The sequence below is a fragment of the Pelodiscus sinensis genome, chromosome 3, assembly GCF_049634645.1.
Source record: "Pelodiscus sinensis isolate JC-2024 chromosome 3, ASM4963464v1, whole genome shotgun sequence".
Taxonomy (NCBI): Eukaryota; Metazoa; Chordata; order Testudines; family Trionychidae; genus Pelodiscus; species Pelodiscus sinensis.
The window spans coordinates 78634345-78659242 of NC_134713.1; the positions used below are offsets into that span (position 1 = coordinate 78634345).

At 47.3% G+C, this 24898-nt stretch overlaps 1 protein-coding gene across 6 annotated transcripts in view; it reads right to left on the minus strand.

Moving 5' to 3' along the window:
• Nucleotides 1-2621: 2621 nt before the first annotated feature.
• METTL24 (methyltransferase like 24) overlaps nt 2622-24898 on the minus strand; it is a 101941-nt gene continuing 79664 nt past the window's right edge. For 2 of the 6 annotated variants that reach the window (XM_075923112.1, XM_006123198.4), the window contains one exon: nt 8924-10713. In XM_075923112.1, coding sequence (XP_075779227.1) covers nt 10399-10713 — 315 coding nt within the window. In that variant the 3' untranslated portion in view covers nt 8924-10398. Of the gene's footprint in view, nt 3736-6044; nt 6121-8923; nt 10714-24898 lie in introns of those variants that run through there. The other 4 variants (XM_075923114.1, XM_075923115.1, XM_075923113.1 and 1 more) reach the window with 4 other exon arrangements.

Below are 24898 nucleotides of genomic sequence, written 5' to 3' on the forward strand. Positions count from 1 at the left end.
TGGCTCTGGAGCCGGCTCCTGGAGCAAATTGTATCGACTATACTATTAGCCAGATAATCTCATTTTAATATCCTTAAACTCACCACTTGCTTCCGAAGGAGTATAAGCGACAGGAGTGCATTTTAAGTGTCTTTATGGTGAGTTGTCAGCATAATTATAGAGATTTTAAACTCACCCCTTAACTTCTTATACTAGTACACCTTTCCTCAGTAGCTCTTATTTGCCCTTGGGTGGATTACCTGGTTATCTGAGGCTTTTTGCCTAGGGGTCCTCATGTGACACTTATCCCTCAACTCCCCAGTCTCTGGTTTGTCATCAGCACACCACTTTTGCATTTTCTGTCTCCTGTGGGTGGAGAGTTTGTCAAAATCCAAGATGGCTAGTGTGGAAAAACTCCTAAAAAAAGAGAGAGGTGAAAGAACCGTTCCCCATAGTTCTCAAGTGATGCCATAATAGGAGTGATCTTTTTGTCAGACCTTTTCCCTACAGCCAGGCCCTCTTCTCTCTCTCCTTTACCTCCTTGAAAAGGTAGCACCCCTTGCGCTAGTGGCAAGTCAGATCCACTTCCTAAGTAAGTAAAATCCAGAAGGGCTCACATAGAACACTCATCATCATCATCTTCCTAAAGAATGATAAGTACGTATTCATCTGAAGTCACATCTTTCCACCAAAGTGAGTTTGGCTTTGGCTCCACTTCTAAAAGGTAAACAGAGTTAAAGTCAAAAGTATGGGATGGGAGGAGGTGAGGGGTGGGAGTGGGAAATGAAGAATTCCAGTTGTTCTTCTCTGAGGGTCCCCATGGGTGCTCCACCTAGGTTTGTCAGTGCCGCTGTGCACATGGGCCTGGAGATTCTTGCTAACAGTCCCCTGACTTCTAGTGCATGCTGCGCTATTGTGCAATGACTCTGAATGACAGTCTCCCCTAATTAACAATACAGTAGCCTTTAGTTTAAAAAAAAAAGTTATTTCATTAGGAGTATACAAGAAGAGCAGGAAGAAGAACAAGCGGAGCGGGGCATAGGTGCTACCTCCGCGTACCGCTCGCCCAAAGGGCAACACAGACAGGCAAACCCTGTCATGCCCGCACCACTGGGATTTAAAAGGTGCACAGCATGTGGGATTTCTATCTCACTGGCAGATGGACACAAGCAGTGTTTGTGCTGTCTAGGACAGGACCACCCAGTCAGCCACTGCCCACACTGCCAGAAGCTCGCCCCAAGATCAAAGAAGGTGAGAGATCTACGGAGACAACTTCTCTTCACGGACCTCAACACTATGAATGAACTGCAGCCCCACTCCACCTCCTCCCCCAGAGATACTCCTCCAGGGGCAGAGGGCAGGAGAAGCACTCCGTCAGAGGAACGTGCCAGAGAGCATGACCAGGAGCGGAGCACAAAATGCTCCAGGTCTGCTGAGACACAGCCTCTGAGCAACAAAAGACCTCTTAACAAAGAGGCTGACAATGCTTGCCCTGAGAAGGGATGTCGAAAGTGGGATAAGGGATCCAGCTCAAAGAGAAGCCGTTACCCCAAAACGAAGCACAGAGCTGCTGGCCATGCTTTGGGCTCTCCTCACAGCAAGCCCTCGGTACTGCCAGTACCAGTACACTTCAAAGCACCGGTGGTACAGCTGTACAATGCCTCCACCACTCCCAGTTCCGAGGTACATGATGGAGGCGGACCTCGCGGTAGCCTTGGTACCATGCTCACCACTCTTCGGTACCAATGGCACACCAGAGGTTCCATATTATCCTCAACACCAGCATCACTAATAACAACAAGATTTAGTAACGATGAGGAGGAGGAAATAAGGGGCTCGCGCAGAGTTCCTCAATACGCTGTACCACAACAGCAGCAACTGCAGAAGTGGTAGATGGCATAATGGATACCTCCACCGCTTCCACCACAGTGGCTCTATTGGCACCCATGGGCACCCTACAAAAGCCAACAAACGCAGTTAAACGAACCCTTCAGATACTCAGGGCACAGTCAGCTGACATGAACACTCAGAAACAAGCTAACTATAACCCAGACAACCATGACAGCGATTCATCTACGGAGGAGGCAACTGAAGCTTCGCTTATTCCTCCCAATACATCATATTCCACGATGGACAAACACAGTCTCCCTGGGTCACCAATCAGAGGGGATGACTTTAGAAGGTTCTAAGACCTGTTTTGGAGGGTAGCGGGACACACTTGATATACAGCTCTCCGACGTAATGCAAAACAAGTATAAACTCACGAGTATACTCTCAACCTACCTCAACATACCAAGCTGGCTCTGCCAATGAATGAAGTTCTGATGGATCCAGCTAAGTCCATATGGAAGACCCCGGCATCAGTGCTTCCAACTTTGAAGAAACTGGATAAGAAGTACTATGTAGCACCTACTAAGGTGGAATTCCTCTTCTCTCACCTTTCCCCAAATTCCCTGGTAGTTGAAGCAGCCAACCGGAGGGGGAAGCAACTCCAGTACCCCAGAACACAAAATCATGACAAAGAGATAAAAAGGATGGATGCTATGGGAAAGAAGGCCTATTCATCAGCCTTCCTCCAACTGAGAATTGTGAATTATGTAGCTCTGCTAACCAAATACTCACACCAGATATTTAAATCATTCAATTCTTTTATTCAGTACATACCAGAGGACATAAGAGAACAATTTGAATCAAATGTGAGGGAAAGTTCATTGATATCCCGAACAGTGTTACAGGCAGCATTAGACATAGCAGATACAGCTGCCGAGTCCATGGCATCCACAGTAGCGATGAGACAAGCATCATCGCTGCAACTGTAGGGGTTCCCCAGGGAGGTTCAATCGAATGTCGAGGACCTCCCAATTGAGGGTGAGAAGCTCTTTGCGGAGGCAACAAACTCATCCCTCCACACCCTTAAAGACTCTAGGACAACGCTGCACATACTGGGAATACAGCTGCCTGGAACCAAGAGAAAACAATACAAACAATATAATCAAAGGTTCAGAGCACCGGTGTATACACAACAGCAAAGGGCCTATGAGAACAAGAGGTATATGAGACAAACCCAACAAAGACAATCAAATGAGCATCCATTATCGACCCAGGCGTCCACTTTGCATCAGCAAATTTGAAGTGTTGGTCGAGGATACGACAGCTCCCATTCCTCCAGGGCAGGCAGAACTAAGGAAACATCTTCAGAAACAGACTGGCCAAATTCTACTCGGTATGGGAAACCATCACCCCATACCAGTGTGTCCTAGAAATAATTTGAACCAGATACTCTGTACCATTCACAGCAGTTCCACCACCCTACCCCCCTTCCCCATCCCTCTTCAGGGACCCTCATCACGAGCTGCTTCTCCTGTACAAAGCGCAGCACCTCTTAAAACTAGGCACCATAGAGGAGGTGCCCAGCCAATACAGAGGGAGGGGATTCTATTCCCGATACTTCCTAACAGTCAAGAAATTGGGGGGACGGAGGCCCATCCTAGATCTTTGTGTCTTCAACCCATTCATAAAGTATCAACGTTTCAAGATGGTTACATTGGTGAAATCATACTAGCCTTAGGGAAAGGAGCATGGCTGTCTACCCTTGACCTTCAGGATGCATATTTTCACATATCAATCCACCCAGCACACAAACGATTCCTCAGATTTACCATCGAGGTCTTACACTACCAGTACTGGGTGCTACCATTCAGCCTTTCCACAGCACTGAGAGTCTTCTCCAAAGTCCTCTCCATAGTAGCCGCACATCTGCGAAGAAAACAAATAACCATATTTCCATATCTCGACGATTGCTTGATCATGGCACTCACCTATGTGGACATGGAGCAATTGTTGGAGACAAGAGGGTTATTCAATACACTTGGGTTCCTACTGAATTTGCACTCTCACTACTACCCAGACACTGGAGTTTATAGGAGCGCAGTTGGACTGCACCCGGTAGCTTCACTACCCACTCACAGATGGTTGTGAATACGCGACCTGGTCATGTCTGTACAGAGCTGCCCACACATCATGGTATGCACATGCCTGAAAATACTCAGACGCATGGCCACATCTACATTTGTAGTCCCAAATGCCCTACTACATACAAGGCCATTCCAGGCATGGCTATGCTCAGTGTACCATCCCAGGCACCATCTACTCCACAAGACGCTCCATGTACCTAACCGAGTCAAAGCCACCCTGAACTGGTGGATAGACAGAAACAATATCTGTTTAGGACTTCTGTTTCAGGCACCAACGCCATCCGTTACCATTACAATGGATGCGTCCCTGCTGGGATGAGGAGCCCATATGGGGAGCGTGGTGCTATAGTGACAATGGACAGGCAAAGAGTCCCAGCTTCACATCAATGTATTGGAGCTCAGAGCAGTGAGGAGAGTGTGCTCACAACTGCTCGCTCACATACAAAACAAAGCCATGAGTCTATTGTTGGACAATGTTGCAATGATATACTACATAAACAGATGGGGGGAGTGCGAGAGCTCACAGCCTATGCAGAAGCAGTGAGACTATGGCAATGGTATATTGTGCACAACATGACACTTACCGCAATGCATTTTCCGAGCAAGAACCATGTACTAGCCCCCATACTGCTCCAGGGGCGGGCATTGGACCGTGATCCCTAGGGGACGTGTTTGCAGTCCGCTGGGATTTCTCATTGGTGTACACATTTCCATCTATACCGCTCATATAACAGACAGTACTAAAGATCAAACAGGATGCAGCCAAGGTCATCCTGGTAACTCCCACCTGGCCGAGACAGACTTGGTACCGTACCATACTGCAACTCAACACACATCACCCGTACAAGTTTCCCCCGATACAAGCTCTATTAACTCAAGACAGAGGACGCATACTACATCTTGGGCTCCACACACTCAACCTGCAAGCGTGGATGCTTGTTGGCTGTCAGACAGCAAGCTAACCCTGTCTCAAAGGGTCAGAGCCATCCTGATTAATTCCAGGAGACTCACGATGAGACAAGACGGATTTACGTGCATAAGTGGGTCCAATTTGCAGCTTGGAATTCAGCTCATGCATGGGTTCCACACAGGGCGAGATCTCAGCTAGTTGGGAGTTACCTCATAGGGCGGGGATATCGGACATACTAGAGTACGTCCTCTACCTGCAGGACACAGGGCTATCAATTAGTTCCATCAACGTACATTTGGCAGCTATATCAGTACTACACCTACCAATCCTAGGGCATTCCACTTTTTCCCACCCATGTGTTAAGAGATCTGAAAGGCATACGAAATCTGTGTCCACCATGTAGAGACCCAGTGCCATCACAGGATTTGAACCTTGTGCTGGACTCAATCATGAGACGACCTTTCAAGTTGCTCGCAACTTGCTCACTATTCCACCTATTAATGAAAGTAGCCTTTCAAATAGTGATAGTATCAGCCAGGCGAGTGGGAGAGATAGTAGCACTCATGGCGGACCCACCATACACGGTGTTCCACAAAGACAAGGTTGTCCTCAGAACCCACCCAAAAATTCCTTCCCAAGATACCAACCTCATTCCATTGTAATGAACCAATATACCTGTCTATGTTCTTCCCAAAACCACATGAGGACAGCAACCAGGCAGCGCTACACATGCTGGATGTATGCAGGGCATTAGCCTTCTACCTAGAACGCACAAAAGACTTCCGCCGAACACCCAGACTATTTGTGTCAGGTGCAGGACAGGTCCAGAGGTCAACCTGTTTCTGAACAGAAAATATCCAAATGGATCTCTGCATGCATACAGCTGGCCTAATCCCAGAAACACAGACAGCCACCAACAGTTGTACAGGTACATTCCACAAGATCAGCGTCTACCACGACTGCTTTCCTACCGCTAGACATTATCTGCAGAGCAGCAATATGGGCTTCGGCCAATTCTTTTGCGCAGCATTACGCAATTCAGATCTTTGAGGATATGGACACTAGCTTTGGACATACAGTCCTGCATCATGAAGCACCCACCACCACGCAGGAACACTGCTGCATAGTCACCTAAGTGGAGCACCCCAGGGATCCTCGAAGAAGAAGGGAAGGTTACTCACCTTGTGCAGTAACTGGAGTTCTTCGAGATGTGTCCTCGTGGCTGTCAACACCCATCTTCATTCCTTCTGCTCCAGTCTAGGAGAGTCCGGCATAGAAAAGAAATGAAGGGAATGGCCGCTGGCGCATGTGTAACTGTCATTTTAGCAATTGCACAATAGCACAGCACACACCAGAAGCCGGGAGACTGCTAGCAAGAATCTCCAGGCCCTTGTGCACAGCAGCGCTGACACACCTAGGTGGAGCACTCACTGGAATACATCTCAAAGAACTCCAGTTACTGCACAAGGAGAGTAACCTTCCTGTAGAGTTCATGTTTTTGGAGTTGGGAGTTGCCTGACTCCTAATGCTTTCCATTTTGTATTTGGATTTTTGCAGATTGTGGCTCTTTAGAATGACTCTACAGTTATGTCTTACTCAGAGGTGGCATTTTTATTTTAAAGGGGTTGGTAGCTTTGCCTTTGTCCAAAATGGTCTGTTATTTCCAATGTTCCAGATCTCACAGCAGACCCAAGTCACAACAGCCTCTCCTGGTAGCTCTGAATCACCAAGGTGGTAGAGAATGTGGAATAGTAACCACTGCTATTACTTCACACTGTGTCCCTCAAAGGAGTTTATCGGTTATCTTATTAGCAAGAGGTTGAGATTCGTAGAGCTGTCATGGCATTTTATCCTGTTATGCATTTTTTCTACATGATCTGGATAAGACTTGGTTAAGGGGATTTTAATTTGAAAACTTGGTCTCATCGTCATTCCTTTCAATGACTATATGCTACCTCTTCCAACGGAGGGAAATAATGACACTAGCCTTCCTTTTCCAGAAAAATTTTCAAGAGAACTGACCAGATTGAGGCTTGTTAGATACTTTTATTCCCAGAGATGTGTAAAGCATAGCTATTCCCAAACTGATTTTTAGACTGGGATTTGTCCTGTAAATAGACCTTCTATTAGTATGTTATAGCAAAAGGCTTTAATCCCTTTGGTTTAGGGCTCTGAAAGAACCTTCTGATAAAAAGATGGACACTCGCGAGTAGAAACGTTTTTTTAAAGCTTTACTACTATTGTGCATGTAGCCTGTGCTTTCAGGCCTGTTGTAACTGGGAGTTTGGCTTTGCATTACTTTGAATCAATATCACCGGACCACCAACGTGAATCTTACATTCAATTTACAAAAAAACAGAGATCGCCACTATACGCACTTGGTTTTTTTCCAACTGTTCCTGAAGAGTGGGTTTTGTACACACAGAGACACACCCTCCCTTCAAGAGTAGTTGAAAATATAATTACGTATGCTGAGTAATAATTAAACTTTCCAGTTCTTATTTAGGCTTGAGAACTTATTTGTGCATATAGCAAAGTGGGCTTCTATTTGAACATTCTATGGATTGTTATCTGATCAAGTGAAGTAGAACAGATGATCTCTACAAAAGCTTATTCCAGAATCAGCTGGAATATTCTACAATGGACACATCATAATTCTCTCTCAATAGGGACTTCCATTTAAGAAAACAAGAAGGCGCAAAAACATGCTGCCTGTCTACACTGGCGGGGAGTTCTTGCACAAGAACATTGACATTCCAATGTGTGAAATCAGTGCTTCTTGCACAAGAACTATGATGCTCCCGCTCAGGAATAAGCCCTCTTGCGCAAGTGTTCTTGCGCAAGAGGCCAGTGTAGACAGGCAACATGAATTTCTTGTGCAAGAAAGCCCGATGGCTAAAATGGCCATCGGAGCTTTCTTGCGCAAGAGAGCATCTATCTACACTGGCACAGATTCTCTTGTGCAAAAGCACATCTCTTGCGCAAAGGCATATGCCAGTGTAGATGCTCTCTTGCGAAATACTTTAATGCAAGAACTCTTGCATTAAAGAGTATTTGCACAAGATCATGCCAATGTAGACATAGCCTTAGGTTCAAATGGAAGTCTCATTTAGATATTATCCACACAAAACTGTAGGTCCCAAGAGGTGAAAGAGGTGCAAAAATGTGCCTGGATTTAGGTTAGTGGTTATTGTCACTTTACCCCTGAAAATTTCAGCATTAAAACAATTTTAAATTAGCTACAATTAAAGTCATGTTATGTAAACAAGGATGAAGAAACCAGATATATTAAATGACTACTGAAAGTTCTTTCTAAGGTAGAGGAGCATTTTACAATGCGAGTTAAAAGAGAGAAAGGAAAAACAAAACCACAATTTCAATAAAAACACAGCTGGGCTCAACTATAAAATAATTAACTCGAGAAAGTATTTCCTTCCAGGTGCTTTATCCTAGGGATTCCTACAACAGCCTTTCTTGCTTCTGCCAAGAATCATTATTTTAAGTAATAGCACAAAGGACCAGCATATGTTTATCTTGCACTTTCTTTGAAATTACTGATGCCTGCCCTGCTAGTGTAGACTCATACATCATGATTCACAGATTTGATCTAAGTCTGGCTCCAGAGCTATAAACACAAATGAATTGTTTGGGAGGGGGAGGGGGAAGCTCCAGAGTTGCTATTGTCTTTCCTGGTCAGGTTTTAAAACTTGTAAATAAAACAAGTCCATGTTCTAAAAATGCAATACTTCCTTAACATGCCTCAATATAGGTCTGCTGTTTGCTATAGCGACTCCTCATCCTGTGTCCCACATTACCATAGGGAAGGTGAATAAAAAGTGAAATTGTTTGGCACACTGATGACTAGTGTTGCACTTCATAGCACTACAAAGCACCAGCTGTAGGTAGGATTGGCTCCTTTTAAAACAACTGCAAAGTGTAGTCAGTCACTCAGGGTGGAATTGATAAATTGTATCAATACAGTTACCACTGTAAAACACATGTGCTGTAAATGGTACCATATTAATGAGCTTTCCAGCTCTCAAAGATCCAAAGCAAGGGAGACAGTGTGTGCATTTTATTTAATACAAAGCTTAATTGCAAAACATTACATAAAATGAAATGAAAGGAGATTGCCTATCTCCTAGAGCTGGAAGGGCTCTTGAAAGTTCAATGAGTCCAGTCCGCTGCCTTCACAGCAGGACCAAGTACCATCCCTGACAGATTTTTGCCTCAAATCCCTAACTGGCCTCCTCAATCCTGGGTTTAGCACGGTTATATCCAGTTAAATGTCCCTTTTAAGCAGGGGTGGGCAAACTTTTTGGCCCAAGGGCCACCTCAAAGTATGGAAATTGAATGGAGGGCCATGAATGCTCACAAAATTGGGGCTGGATATGGGAGGGGGGTATGAGCTCTGGCTGGGGTGGGGCTAGAAATGAGTTCAGGGTCTAAGCTGGGGCAAGAGGTTGGACTGCGGGAGGGATGAGGGTTCTGGCTAGATCTGTGTGCAATAGAGTAGGGCCAGAGATGAGGGGTTTGGGGTGCAGGAGGGTGTTCTGGACTGGATCCGAGGGGTTTGGAGGGTAAGAAGGGGGATTAGGGTTGGGGTAAGGGGGTTGGGATGTGAGGGCGGGAGTTAAGGGGCGCAGGCAATGGGACATGCTTACCTCCTCAAGCAGCTTTCAGAAGCAGACACATATCCCCTTCTGGCTGTTTCTACGCAGAGGTGCAGCCAGGTGGCTCTGTGTGCTGGCCCCCTTGTCTGCAGGTGCCACCCTGCTTTGGTGGTGGTGGTGGGGGTGCTTTGGTGCATAGGAGCTGAAGGAGGGACATGCCACTGCTTCCAGAAGCCACGTGGTGCCAGAATGTGCGCAGAAGGGCAAGTGCCTGACCCTGCTCCCCAGCAGTAGCTGGAGGGCTGGCTTAAAATGACTGAGGAGCCGGATGCAGTCTGAAGTTTGCCCACCCCCCTGCTTTTAAGAAATTTTTCTTTTCCAATAATTTACCATAATTGTCACAGGAGTATTTTTAAACTAATGGTAGTCTGAGCATAATCATTTAAGGAAAATATCACTTAGGCATCCCTGAGAAAGTAACTGATTTGAAACAATGGGGTTTTTTTAGGTGCATCTCTTGGTACGAGAACTGTTCCCAGCAAGTTGTCAGGGACAGAATAGGGGACTGCTCTCTAATGAGCTTTAGGAAGGGTGGGCTCAATGTACACCACGTGTAGAGAAGTGTTAACCACTTTAGACAAACACTTAGAAAATGTCTCTGCTCTGTTTCTAATAAAGTCTGTCGCTGTAACCTATGGGAGATTCATCATACAAAACAATTTAAATGCCAGATCTTTTTCTAGCACTCAGAAGCAATACATGACAACATCCAGCTTTTCTGATACTGCTGAGAAACAGAAAAACAGTTCATATTGATAGCAGAGCCTCAGTTTGCAAGTTCCGTAACTTTTGCCAGCTGCTCCAATGTTCTTTTCACTCTTGCTGTTGAGTGGGATGATTACATGTCATCAATTCCTTTATGTTATTTCCATTTTGTGTTCACCCAGCTTAGTGTGTAACAGCTACTTGCATTGAAGGCCTCCTTTTTCAGAAACAGCTGTGGTTTCGATAAGTCTTTGTAGGTGTGGAAAAGCCTGAAATCCTTCAGTTCTAATTCTTTCAGAAGACTGTACCAGTATCGGACCACCATGCTGTCATTGCCACTGACCTCAAATCCAGGCCAATGAACGTGGACTTCAAAGACCAACTGTCCTATCTGTTCAACAATGTTTTCCAGAATCAGGTTTTCCAAAATCTTCCACTCAGCACTTTCCATATCTGCCTTGAGCACATCAATCTGAAACACAAAGCTAATTACTTTATGAAAAAGACAGACTGTGCAATTGCTGTTGATAACCATCTTAAGTGCCAGGCTTTTCAATTTCATTCAATTTTACTTAATCATTCTTGAGTGTGGCTGTTTTTGTTTAGAAGTCCCAGCATCTCCTGGGGATAATTGAACCAGTTTTTGAAGTTTAATAATTGCTTGTTCATAGCTTCCCCTCCCCAATTCCCCCTACTCAACTCAATTTTAAATGCTTTGCAGTCTGAGGCTTCCAATGAGGAGTACTAATGAGGCACTTAAACCATCATATTTTATTATTCCTTTATAAATCCTGTGAGCCTCTCAAAGTTAGAGGGGTGAAAAACACATGCTGCTATGCAAAGATACTCATACTTTTCTCTAGCATTGACTAAAGAAAGTGCTATTTGTCCATTACTTTCTTAAACATTACAACATCCAGCAAACTCCTGTAGCAGATGTTATGTTTGTTTGTACAGTAATAGCACTGGGGTCCACAATTGGGGACACACGCACACTCTCTCTCACTCTCTCTGCCCTCCAAGCATACAAGAAGAAAACAGCTGCCTTTGGCAGAGTAACAGTGAAATTATTCATTGGTTTTATTATGGGACTGTTTCCCAAACCTAACAAATTATTGTGGATAGTCTGGACCTAAGATATTGGAGGCAAGGTGGGTGAGGCTTTTATAGGACCAACTTATGCTGGCGAGAGTTGATTTTGCATATAGATAACATGAGAGCCTGTTACACTGAGTGCCTTCTCAAAGCTCCCCTTTGTCATACATGCTTGCTTTCCCCAGGGATTTAGGGACATTCACATACTTTGCATTCAGTGAGCTCTGCTATGACTGGCAGAAAGAGCTTTCTTTTTCTTGCATAACTGAAGTCTCCACATGAGAGGCCCCAGCCTAGAGTTGCAGGGAGTGTTACAGGTCAGGAGTGCGCCACTCTGGCAAAAGGTTGTGAGGGAGCTGTTAAAGCTGGTGCTGTGCTTTGGCTGCAGGAAGTGCTGCTTGTCCCTAGTTTTCATATGCATTAAAAGACTATTCCTATGTGCCTGAATGAATGTGCAATATGTGTACAGCTTATATTTTAAACCTTGCTGAACAAACCCTTGAAAGACCTATCAATACTAGTAACATCTCTTTAGTGCATGACAGAGTAAGTATGGTTTCTGAAGATGATGCCTTCTAGATTCTTATTGTTAATTAGTAGTGTATATTTACTATAGGCTTTCTAGCATCACTGAAAAAAAAATCTGTTTTTTTTCAGGAGTAACTTTAAAGCAATTTTTTTCATTTTGTGGAAAGAAAGATTTGAGTGGAATTTAATTCTTTTTTGTCAAAGGTTATATGTCTTCACTGAAGCAAACTGCTATGGGATTTGTCTTTCAGAAAAAAAGTCCTGGCTAAGGAGAAAAACACATGCGTTTCACAACGCCCATATGGGAATCGGTATTCTTTTTTCCCCCCAGCTCTGTTGCTGTGACACTTGGATGGTTTTGTTTAAAGTATTAACGTTCTTAACCTGAATACTAGTGTCTATAGCAGCAGGTAAGCTAGGATTTAACTTTCAGCAGAAATTTCAGAACGTCTTTTAACATGTAATAGAGGAGGCTGTGTCTTAGCTGCACTGGAAGGCGTTTCTGAGAGCTCATTTCAAGTATTATACTTCCCTCCAGTTGAGATCTTTTATTTTAAAAACCCCAGGCATACTTTGTATGTTCAAATAATATCAGGCACATCGATGGGTTCCTAGCCATACTGCAGATGCAGCCAATATGTTTTGCCATTGGTTGCAATGGGGCAGCACTTCACCCATGAGGCTTTAAAATGAAAAGCACCCATGCAATTAAGCGTGACATTTACTTTTTTCTTCTTACCTATTAGTTATTCTGTGTTATTGTTTGGTTTAGTTAGGTGGTTTAGTCCATTTTAAAATGAGTGCCAGCTCCCCGGTGCTAATAAGGAACCTCACAACAATAAGGCAGTAAGTACATGTGATGGAGAAAAATACTTCAGCCGGGAAATATATTTGTTTCAAGCCTTCCAAGGATTGTTCTAAGCAAGAAGTTATGACAAATATTTTCGAGTATTATTTTCAGATTTTGTCCTTTCACCTCCTGTTTTTGCCTGGATATTGCAGCTCCTGAGGCATGCCAGTGCTACCACAATGCTTGCTATAAGGGAAAATGAGATAAGTGAAATGTTGTGTTTTTTTATAGGTGTTTGCATTTTCCTGTTTGTGGGCTTAATGTCAGTCAGATGGTGCTTTTCCCTTTCAGTCTGTTCTGGACAATTGTCCCAGCATGGTAGTGGAGGTGTGCCTTCTAGTGGATGAGACTTAAAACCAAGGCCTTGACCATTTGTGGCTATTAAGATCCCATGGTCTTTTTTGTAAGCATAGGACTCCACCACAGCATTGAACTTAAATGGGGCAACTATAGCAGCCACTAGTCTCCAGCTATCCAGTCAGTGCTTAATTTGTGTTGGGGCTTGTAGCACCTCTTTCATTACAAATTAAGCACTGTCTCCATTTCACTCCCTCTGAAATGTGTTGGGTTTGTTTTGAAAGGGAGTGTTGCTTTTTTCTGCATACCTGGGAGTAGGCGCAGGGGAGAGACTGGACCTAGGACAGTGAGTTAAAAAAGGTATGACTAGGACTTGCTGGGCAAGCAGACTAGAGAGAGTTAAATGCAGCTGTGAAGGACTGAATCCTACCCCATCTCTACCATGCAGTTCCCATGTGGTGCTAGGCAGGGTACTTAAACCAAAGTTCCCATGGGGAGGGTCACTAATTGCATAGCCCTCATTTTCAAAGTGCTTGTTTTAGGCCCTGGTGTCTGACTTGCAGCTGAAAATAAGGGAGTGGTAACCATGCTTTGAACATAAGAAGTGCTATGCCATGTTACTCATGGAAAAATCGGGTCCCAGGTGTATTTAATTCAGCACCTCAAACCAGTGGATACTTTTGACCTTAATCTCTGTGCCTTAGTTTCTAATATATAAAATTGGGATAATGATGATACTTCCTCACAGCAGTACTCTGAAAATAAATTAATAAAATGTTTGTGAAACATTCAGATACTTTAGTGGTAAGCACTACAGAAAAGTCCATGATGAAACTAATAATTATATCTCTAAAGCCAGTTTTAATAGTGTATAGTAAATAAAGCCTACAGCCCCACACTGAACAATGAGGAGAAAATAAAATATTGAATAGCTGTTCATTAAGTGAGTATTGTCCATCCTGACTTCTGAATGAGGCCAAAGCAACAGTAGGGAAAAATAGTATGTGACCATGTATTTAAAGACTACATCATAATGCAGCTGCACAAGGGGGCCAAATGAAGGATGCACAGATAATGTCAATTCTGGCACTTCCTAATTTTCATTCTTTGATTTTGCTACCTTTAATATAACATTTTGTATGTAATAGTTTAAGTATCAGTTTGCTTGAGAAAAGTTTTAGAATCTGTCTGCGTTATGCACTGTAAATTATACTTCCTTAACTGGTTATGAGATTTCAGTAGAAAAGTAGTTAAGGGAAGAACACTCTAGCATCTAGCCCCTCTTCATAAATTCAAATAGCTGCTGCTTTTCCAGAATATATATACAAAATTCACCTTGCTATATTTTTGTAGATAATTTACCGTCTAAACACGTATGATCATTATAGGACTACACTGCAGCAGTGCCTTATACACACTGACTTTAACTTAATGGGACTGCTGTAACTTTTTAAATAGAGAAGTTGTCTGTTTTGAAAACTTTCCAGAAAAATTGCTGCTTGGCTCCGTTCTCTCATTTTCCTACTGTTTTTGCCCGACAGTGGTATAGTTGGAGGTCACTCTGTCATAATATATTTGCAGTTATTGCCTAAAAAATATTAATAGCCCTGTAACTGCATTGGCTGAACAGCAGGCAGCCTGCACATTCTGTTCTGCTTCCATAAACTGCATTGAAATGTGGCTGTTAACTCATTTTATCCTGCAGAAGAGTTGGTTTCTAAGCCACAATAAGGGCTCCACATACTGGAAGGATCAGAAATGTGATGCTAACAGGGCAGGCAACAGCCACCCGGAAGGTGCCACGTGGTACTCTGGCGGGGATTTCAAGGGCTCAGGAAACTTTGACCCAGGGCATGGTGATTCAGTTCAACTGCCTTATTCTCCCTCACCCCATCTGGGTCCTTATTGGCAGGCCTGAATGCTAGGGATGTGATATACACAAAGCTAAGAAATTCAGTGTTTTTAATTGCTCAGGCAAAGACACAGAAAAATATACATATGTTCACTTACCTCCTGCTCAGGTGCAACTCTGATTGTCCTACTAGCTACTATGTACCAAGGGCTAAATCCAGCGTTTAAGATACTTATATAACCAGGACTGTCCCTGGGGGTGTGGAGTACAGGACAAACTCCCCTCCCTCCCCCCAGCTCTTCCCACCCCCCTTGTATCCTTTCCCTGAAGACCTGGCCCCAGAGCTATGTGACCTGGGGGATTACTGAGGGCCTGGCATGGTGTGGCAGCAGGGGGTCAGCCCTTCCTCCTCCTGTGGGAGCTGCAGCAGCAGTGGAGCAACCCAGGAGTCTGCTCTGCTCTGCTGCTAACTCCCAATCAGATTGCTGTGTTTTACGGCGGGGGTAGGAAGTAGGGCACCTCAGCCCCTCCCCTACATTGCTCCAGGGAATGGAATGGACTGGAGCACGCCAATTTCTGCTACCATGAGTGAAGCAAAATGACCTGACTGGGAGATTGTGGCAGAGCTGAGCAGGCTGCTTTATCACACCAGGTCCTGGGCTCCTGCTGCCACAGTGAGTGCAGTAGGCCCTGATCCCTGCTGCTGCTCTGGACCGGTCCCCTCCTCCCACAGGTAATCCTCAGGCCCCATGCACTCCCATCAATATGGGGGACCATTCCATCCATAGGACGGTTGGGGTGGCTGCCACGGGGCACCCTACTGTGCATGGCCTCAAGTGGCTGCCTTGAATTGTCCTATGGCTGGGATGGCTCTGGCTGTAATACTCAGCACTGCAATATCAAGCCCCTAGGCATCCTGCCACTAGGGTTAGCATCCAATCTTCTCACACAGTGAATGGTAAGAGGATAGGTAGACAGCTAAGAAAAGGATTCTCAAAACTCATCATGTTGAGCAGGGAGCTATTTAAACTGGCTAAGACTGAAACAGAGGAAGAGGCCACACACACGCGCCTGCAGTTTGGCATGTAAATGATCAGACGTCTGTCCTCTGGCAGACTAAATCCAGATGAGAAATCTCACCAAAAAACAAGCACGTCTTGACCCTAGCATAGCTAGTAGTCTGGAAATTAAGACATTCACCCTGGAGGTGGGAGTCAGAAGTTCAAATGCCTGCTCTGCATGATTTTGAGCAGGGACTCTCAGAGGGGAGGCTGAGGGTGGTAGATTCTTGGTCTAATTTTCCTTTGAACTTGTGTGAGCATGAGAGAGAGAGAAGTATACAAATTATTAATGGAAATAAGCCTCCCTGTGTAACATCTCCTAGTATCTACTATATATTTGAGAGAGTTTTTGTCTGTTCAAGAACTCCTCCTAAATGTTAAGAGCTAAGAACATCAAATTTGGTATGCAGCTTCCTATTATCATAACTTAAAGCAAGGTAAGGGTTTGGTTGGCCAGGAAAACGAGATTGCTTCTCAGAAAACCATAAAGAAAAGAGATAATCAACAGGCAGGTGAAAGGGGCTGGCTGGAAGTGTCTCTCTAACTCAGAGATCGAGTTGAGATCCCAAACAAGCCCCCACCAGCAGGTGGATTTGAAGCTGGAACCTCTGGAGCTTAATGGAGGAGCCTCTACACAGCTTGAGCTATGGAGCCAGCTGGATTCCAGCTTAGGGAGCACACTTGTTGTTGTCTCTTGCTCTAAGTGGTCTAAGTGCCACTACATGGGACAGTGAACCACACCCACTAGATGTCTAGGTTACATGGCCCCCCTCTGGGACTGCCTGAGCCTCTCGCCCTCCTTTTAGGGAGGGTTGGGAGGGGCTGATGCCAGATTCATATGGGCATATTGCTGGCTGCTTCCCTTTGTCAGGCAGTGAGGGGAAGTGCACAGTTTGATGCATTCCTCAATCTGGCTGAGGAGCGTAGGAGGCAGACAAGCTATGTGCACCTTGCTCTCACACCCTGACAAGGACAGGAAGGGGAAGAGCAAGCAGCCCTGGTAGGAATCTTGGAGGAGGGGTAGGACCCGAGCAATACCGTGTAAATATGGTAGTTAAGGATATATTTTGAAACACCTGCTAGAGGCCAAACAGCTTCTGACAGATTTCTTATCTGAGGAGTCTGATGTTATTGTACAATGATTCCAGCATGGTGCAGCCTAGCAGAGAATTTCTGATTTTAAGATTTGAATCCTTTGAAGGGTTAACCCATAAGAGCTGCAAATGGTAGCACTTGTCCTGGTGCCAGCTGTCAGAGCTCTGTTATTCTGCCTCAACACTGTGTGGAAGATAATTTCTATCCCTATTACTAATATCTTCCACGGCTTTGTGGCAGGGTGGACTGTAGAGGCTTGGGAGCCAGAGCTCTGTTTTCAAGCTCTTTTGTTTCCAAATTGAATTATACAGACAATGCCAAAGCTGCCACGTACTAACTTGCTGTAGAAAAAAGAAAAATACTCATATTGGAGAAAATCAAAGGCGGAGAAGTGCTGGATTGCAGAAACCCACTTGAAAATGAAGTATGGGGCGCTGCAGAGGGAAGATTTATAACTACATCTCAGATTTTTAATGACAGCAAAGAGCTTCCCCCATTATTCACTGAACACATTGTTTCATGCACAGAAGTCTCTGTGTAGTCATGGAAGCATAGTGCCCTCAGACTTCCACATATAATCAGGACTGGGCTATGTCATTCCCTGCAGTTTTCCCCATATAATGTTCCTTTTGAGAGGGCATTTTAGCTCCACTGAGGATGCAATGACTGACAAGCTACTGTATGGTCCCTGAAGCCACTAAGATGCTTCCTTGTTAAATGAAACCTGCCACAGTTGACTCAAGTATTAAAAATTGGTGCTAAGAAATTAAACAACAGGAAGCAAATAATAGCCTTGAACAAAATGGATTCAGGGTTAGATTGCAAGCTTCTGGGGGCACAAAGTGCATCCCTTCTGTGCTCAAAAGCTCCATGGACCAGCACCAGTCCCTGAGATCTCCCAGACATAGTTTAGGATGGCAGCAAGCCAGTTCCTTGCACAAAAGAAAAGTAGAGTAATGCAGATCGAAACTACTGTTTATAATGCAAAATAAATAATTAAAAAGCTTAAAGCAACACCAACTTAAACACTATGCCATTGTCTAGATGTATTTTATCTATAGTTGTTCCAAGTAACACCAAAGATTTGACTGAGAAGCACTAAGCTTGTGTGTGTTTCCCTAATATTTAATCCTTATGAACCCTTTAAATTCACCTCTCCACACAACTGTAAGGCTACGTCTACATTGGCATGATTTTGCACAAATACTTTTAACGCAAGAGTTTTTGCGTTAAAAGTATTTGCACAAGAGAGCATCTATATTGGTCCGGGACTCATCGTAAGAACGATGTGCTTTTGCGCAAAAGCACGTCTACATTGGCAGCACGCTTTTGCGTAAAAGCAGAAGCCCGGAACCATTCTGAAGAGGGCAAAAGGGCACCAGCCCTTTCCGGGGGCAGGGGCTGGAGCTCCTTTGAGATGCGCTTAAAGGGATCTCCCCGGACAGCCATTTCTCTCCTGCTGTGTGCTATAGGACCTCTTGCAGGGACTGACAGCTGTAGCAGTTCTATTTGTGGTTGCCCTCTGCCTTTTTGGACACCACTGCCTTGTGCCTTTGAGTGCCTTTGGCTGATTTTGTTTTCTCAGCGTATTTCTTGTGCCATGGAGCCAGGGGTGGCCTTGTGCCTGCTCTGGCCCCTTCCGACCATTTTGGAGTGCCTGCAGCTGCTACTCCAGGCTACTGCATTCCTCCTCCAGGACCTCGAGGCACAGGTCACTCTGGACTTCCTCACCAGGGAGGCCATAGTGTCCGTGCCATCCCCACCCCACCGTGCAGAGGTCCTTGTGGAGACTGGACACCAGTACCAACTGGTGGGCCCAGCTGGTCCTGGGGCAATGGGACGACCAGCAATGGCTCTGGAACTTTCGCATGCGAAAGCAGATGTTCCTGGAGCTGTGTGCCTGGCTCACCCCTGCGCTCCAGAGAACCACCACCCGGCTGCAGGCACCCATCCCTGTCGATAAGAGGGTCGCCATTGCACTGTGGAAGCTGGCCACCCCGGACAGCCACCCCGGCACACCAATTCGGGGTGGGCAGATTGACCATCAGTGCCGTCATCATGCAGGTAAGTAAGTCCCAAGGAGAGTGGGGGGGAGGAGGGTGCTGCACTCCATGCCCAGGGGCAGGCTGGGTCACCCAGGGGTTTGGGCCGTCCCTCCCTGGCACAGGCGTGCTGGTGGGGGGCCCTGGTGCGCGTGTGTGTGTGTGTGTGAGGACAGAGGGCATCACGAGCCCCCCCAAAGGAGCACGCACTCACCCTGCCTTACGTGATGTGTTCCCCTGTGTTTCTCTGCACCCTTCTGCAGGTCGTCCATGCCATCAATGACGTCCTGCTACCGAGAGTCATCCGCCTGCGCGATGCGGAGGCTACGGTGGCCGGCTTCGCTGCCCTCGGGTTCCCCAACTGCAGGGGAGCCCTGGATGCAACCCATATCCCCGTCCATGCCCCAGAGCATTGAGCGGCCCATTTTATAAACAGAAAGGGGTAATTCTCAATTGTACTCCAGGCCCTCGTGGACCACCGTGGCCTTCCATTTATGTGGGCTGGTCCGGCAGGGCACGACGCCCACATCCTACGCAACTCCGACCTGTTTGTCAGGCTGGAGGCGGGCACTTACTTCCCCCAGTGGGAATTTACTGTCGGGGATATGCCCATGCCCACACGTGTTGTGGGGGACGCAGCCTACCCCTGCTGCTCTGGCTAATGCGGCCCTACACAGGGCAGCCGGACCACAACTGGGCCCAGTTCAACAATCGCCTCAACCAGGCCCGCAACCAAGTCGAGAGCGCCTTCGAACGTCTGAAAGCCCAGTTCTGTTGTTTGCTCACCCATCTGGAGATGGGTGATTGGAATGTCCCGGAGGTAGTGACCACATGCTGCCTGCTCCACAATCTCATGGAGCAGAGGGGGGAGGCCTTCTTCCCAGCATGGATGGCAGGTGAGGGCCAGGCCTACGAACAGCCCCACACAGCTGCTATCCGCCAGGCGCACCACAATGGAGTGCTCATCCGGGAGGCCCTGACGAAGATGTCCTCCCAGGCCCCATAGTAGGGTCGGCTCCCTTTATATCTCCCTCCCATCCCCTATTCTTCCCTCCTCCCCTCCCCTTACCTCCCAATAAACAACCAACACAGGTTTTTTTGGAACACGTTTGAACTTTTTATTTACAATGGGGAGGGGGGAGATGTAGGATGGGAGAGGGGAGAGGCTCTTAACTGGGAGGGGGGAGCTACTGCTTCTGTGTGGGTGGACCTGCACATGGGGGTGAGGCTGCGTCGGGGATGGGCAGGAGGGGCAGGAGTAGGAGGGGCCATTGCGGGAGCATGAGGGGGCACGGGCATTGCTATGGGAGGGATGGTGGGTGCATGGGGCAATGCCATGCCATAATGTATGGCATGGCCAATGTGTGCGGTGAGGGTGGAGATGGCATCTGCCATGCGCACACAATGGGCCTGGAAGGGGCCCCAGGCTTCCTGGCGCCACTGCAGGTCCGCTTCCACCTGGCGCATGATGGCTGCCTCCACCCGTTCAGTGGCCTGCACGTGCCGCCAAAGGAGCTGGTCCCGCTGCCGGACCCACTGGCTTGGTGGTTGGGTGGCTAGGGGTGCTGCCGCTGCTGCAGGGCTGGAGGGTCCCCCACTTCTGCTTGGTCCCGCTGCAGGGAAGAGAAGAAAGGATGGGTCAGTCGAGTAGCCCGGCCACTGTCCCCACACCCCATACCTTCCATCCCTGAGCCCAGGTGATACCACAGTAGTGTGGCTTGGGCCCACTCAGTTACCCACCTCCCCCTGTGTTGTATGTTTGCATACAGGACCGCCCCTGGAGTAGGGTCCTCCTCCATGTATTGGAACCACCGGTCTGTGTCCTGGCCCCTTGGAGGGTGGGAGGGTGTAGGTGTTGTGTTAACCTGTGGAACTCCCTGCCAGGGAGGCTGTGAGGCTTTGGGCTAATCAATGGTGTTTGACAGGGAGCGAGATGAATCCCCACACAGTGCCTGGGAGCACATATGGCAGACGTGGTCTGGGCTCTCAGATCCCCATCGCGTGGGATGTCTCCTGGACGGAACCAGGAGAGTGACTGGGGAATGTACCATCCTTGCAGCAAAACTCAGGTGGCCCTAGGGCCAGCCCGAGTGCTTCTCCCCCCCCCCTCCCGCTAGCCCTCACACACGTAGCCCAGGGACATGTGTGGCTGCAGTGGGGACTTCCCTTTGGGGCCAGCCAAGGCACCAGGAACAGGCGAGGGGCTCAGTGGGGGCCACGCTCACAGGCTGTGATGCTGCGGTTTTCCCAAGAGCAGCTGGCTGCACCTCTCAGCCAGGCATGGAACAGTGTGCCGTTCTGCGTGCTGCACCCTTGCGGAGGTGCGGACTCTGGCCTGAGCCCCTGGGGCCTTGACTGGTTCCAGCCGGCATCCACCCTTCCCCCTGGTCCCGCCAGATGTCTGTGAGCAGCATGGTCCCAGGCATGCCCTGGAGCTGCCTGCTGCGGCCACGTGCCGCTCAGTCACCAGGCTGTACGTGGTTGCATGTGCTGCATACTGCTAATACTACACAGCGTGCAGCTCATGCGGCCTGAGTGACGCGCTCTCCCCCTCCCTGCCCTTGTGAGTGCAAAGTGCAACACTCACCAGTGGATCCTTCCCCGGACTCCGAGGACACATGGGAGACATCGGGGCTGCTGGAGAGGGCCTCCACCTGGAGGGTCCTGCTGCTCCCCTGGTCCGCCTCATCCTCTGACCCACTGAGAAGCTGTGCTTCCTTCTCCACCTCACTGGGCCTGGTGACGGGAGGGGGGGGGCGCGCCTGCAGGTGTCCACAGGGACGGACGGTGCGTGGGGTGCTGCCTGGCCCAGGATGCAGTGGAACTACTGGTAGTGGGGGCAGCTGTCGGTTCCTGCCCCCTGGCCCTCGCTGGCCTGGACATAGCCCAGGTGCAGCTCTTTCACCTTAGCCCGGACCTGCTCGAGGGTCCGGGCTGGATGTCCCTGGTGCAAGAGCGCCTGGGCCATGCGGTCAACGATTGCCGTGTTGCGGCGACAGGAGCGGGTGTCGTGGAGGGCCTCCTCCTCCTCCCACAGGTCCAGAAGGGCCTCCAGCTCCCCCGCAGACCAGGATGGTGCCCTACGTTTTCAGTCCCTTGGGGCCTCCTGCGCTGGGGGTACGGGTGGCTATTCCCCCCCGGAGCGGCCATCCTGCTCTGGTGGCTTTTGGGGATGGCAACAGAGCCGCATAGCAGAGCTCTGGGTAGAGGCGGCAAAGCTGCTTCTGCCTCGTGGCCTCTGCACACTGCGTCTGCCTTTAAGGGGTCTCGGGTTACCAGGAAGTCCGGAGCTACCTGCAGGTACGGAGTGTCCAAGCGGCCACTAGGGCTTTTTTCCGTTTAGACTGCTTTTGCGCAAAATGTCTTGGCTGCCTGTCTACACTGGCCTCTTGCACAAGAACACTTGTGCAAGAGGGCTTATTCCTGAGCGAGAGTGTCAGAGTATTTGCGCAAGAAGCACTGATTTCTTACAGTGGTCTTGCGCAAAAACTCGCGACCAGTACAGACAGGCGGCAAGTTTTTGCACAAAATCTTGCCAATGTAGACATAGCTTAAGAGTATGTGGAAGTCACACAGATAGTTGAGTTTTAAATAGCCATTTCTATTAATGCTCTGCAGCTAAACTGTTCTGGAACTACAGTAATAGAAGACAGCAGACCCACTAGAGGGCACCCAAACTGTTTAAAGGGATATTACCCAATTTTGATACAATACTTGATTAGTTTTAGGAGACATCTGTAGTAAGTTGAGGGTCAGTAACATGGAGTCAGCAGGCCTAAATAGAGGCCTGTAACATGAAAACAGCAACAGGGCTGCAATCTAGTGAGCAAGACTTTGGTTCAGTAACAGGAGCCAAGAAAGAGGCCCTATTGATAACTGTGTGATTGTGTAAGTTAGGTCGAGCATGGAAGGACACAGGGAGGCACTGGGTACAGACTGTAAGCCAAAGGGGAGTAATGGAACATCTTAATAAGAAATGTCTTGGTACAAAAACTCCCTAAAAACTAATGCACATACCGACCTAGGTTCAGGACTGGGTCAAAATTGACAGCATGAAGGATAGTAAGTAAGCCCCCCTTCCATAAGGCGAGGGGTGGTAACTAGGCAACAGAGGGTGGTAACCTGGTGCGTAAAGAAATGATGTAAGTTGTTTGTACCTATCTATAAAAGGACAACGCAGAGGGTGCTCTCCGGCCGACCTTGGGGGGGCGCACTAGGCGCCTGAACGGCAGGTGTCATTGCCTAAACTTACAGAATGCACAGTAGCTTAACTTTGACTAAGTGCTGTTAATATCTGATATATGGCAATAGGCCTGCCTGGTGTTGGTACCTTGTCAACGCGGGCCATAGTGCCCAGTGGTGTAACATTGTACTCATCTCTGTTACCAACTGGTAGAGCTTCGCATTTGACAATAAACCTGCTCGATTGATTTCAAACCTTGCCTGCATCTGTCGTTTCTGGGGCCTCTCAGAGATCTCTTGTGTTGACCCAAGTGCACGGGCTCTAACGCTCTAGATAAAGGGAGTACCGATTGTTACGCACGCAGCCGAGAGTTTAACAACGGAGTAGAGGTCCTGTCAGGAGCGCGCCGGGACAACCCTGACCAGACGACGCTGACACTGACAATCCAGACCACCGAAGGTACCGAGGTACGAGAACACCGAGGTACGACAACATCTTAGGCACACATGCTGGAGGAGCAGGCAGTCAGTGAGTTCCCTAACTTCCCAGGGGCAGTATTCTACCAGTACAGAAAAAAAAAGCCCTTTCCTCATACCCAACATGGCATATGAACCAAATGAAGACAATACGTGAGGAGAGGATTTTAAATGTCTGTTTTACATGTGATACTTTCTCAATTACTGTTCTAAAGGTAAGGACTGGCAGCAACATTGTGCCACTTTACACTACAGAAACAAGAGTTCAGTTTGCCTAAGGCCTTATCCTCAATAAGAGGAAGGTCAATGCTGCTGAAGTCAATCTTCTGGAGTTTGATTTAGCGAGTCTAGTAAAGACCTGCTAAATCAAATTCAGAGGGCACCTCCATCAGCGCTGGTACTCCTGCTCCTCACTAGGAGTAAGGGACCGCACGGAAACTTGAAGAAAGATACATTGACTCCAGCTATGTAATTAATGTAGTTGGAATTGCATATCTTAAATTGATTTTCCAGGTAAGTATAGATAAGCCCTTAGTTTTGGTTGCTGGGGCTGCCCACCTCTGAAGACACCTTGGGCACAATGCTGGAGGAGCAGACAGCCAGTGAATTCCTTACCTTCCCAGTGGCAGTAAGCGTCAGGCCATGGGGGCAGCAATTCCCTGCACTGAACACAGGGCTTCAGGCTCCGCCCCCCCGCCTTTCCTCCCCCAGTTACTCATCTACCTCCGTAACCCCTGGCCTTGCTGCCTCCCCCAAACTCCCCACCAAGGCTTAAGTAAGTCTGCTGTAAAAAGTGCTACTTGTATGTTTGTTAACATCACTTTTCACAACTGGCAATAAATAAATTACAAGTCTTTGGACGTGTGTGGACATGCACAATTACTTCTTTTTCCTAAAGCTAATTAAGTATTTAGGGAAAAGTGGGAGAGTGGCCTCCAACAAGCATGGCTACACCAAGACCACCAAATAATGTACCCTCAGAACCCTTGATTTAGCACTCCTTGCAGAGAAGAGTTAATGAAATGTAGATTGCTCACCATGTGGGACCAGAAGCCCCAAAAGAGAGAAACGGCAAATTAATTGCAGGTTAATCAACTCTCTGCCTTTCCAAAAGATCAGTTTTTCAATGTGGAATGAAGAGGGAAATCAAATATTTTGTTGTGAGGTCAAACTTATGT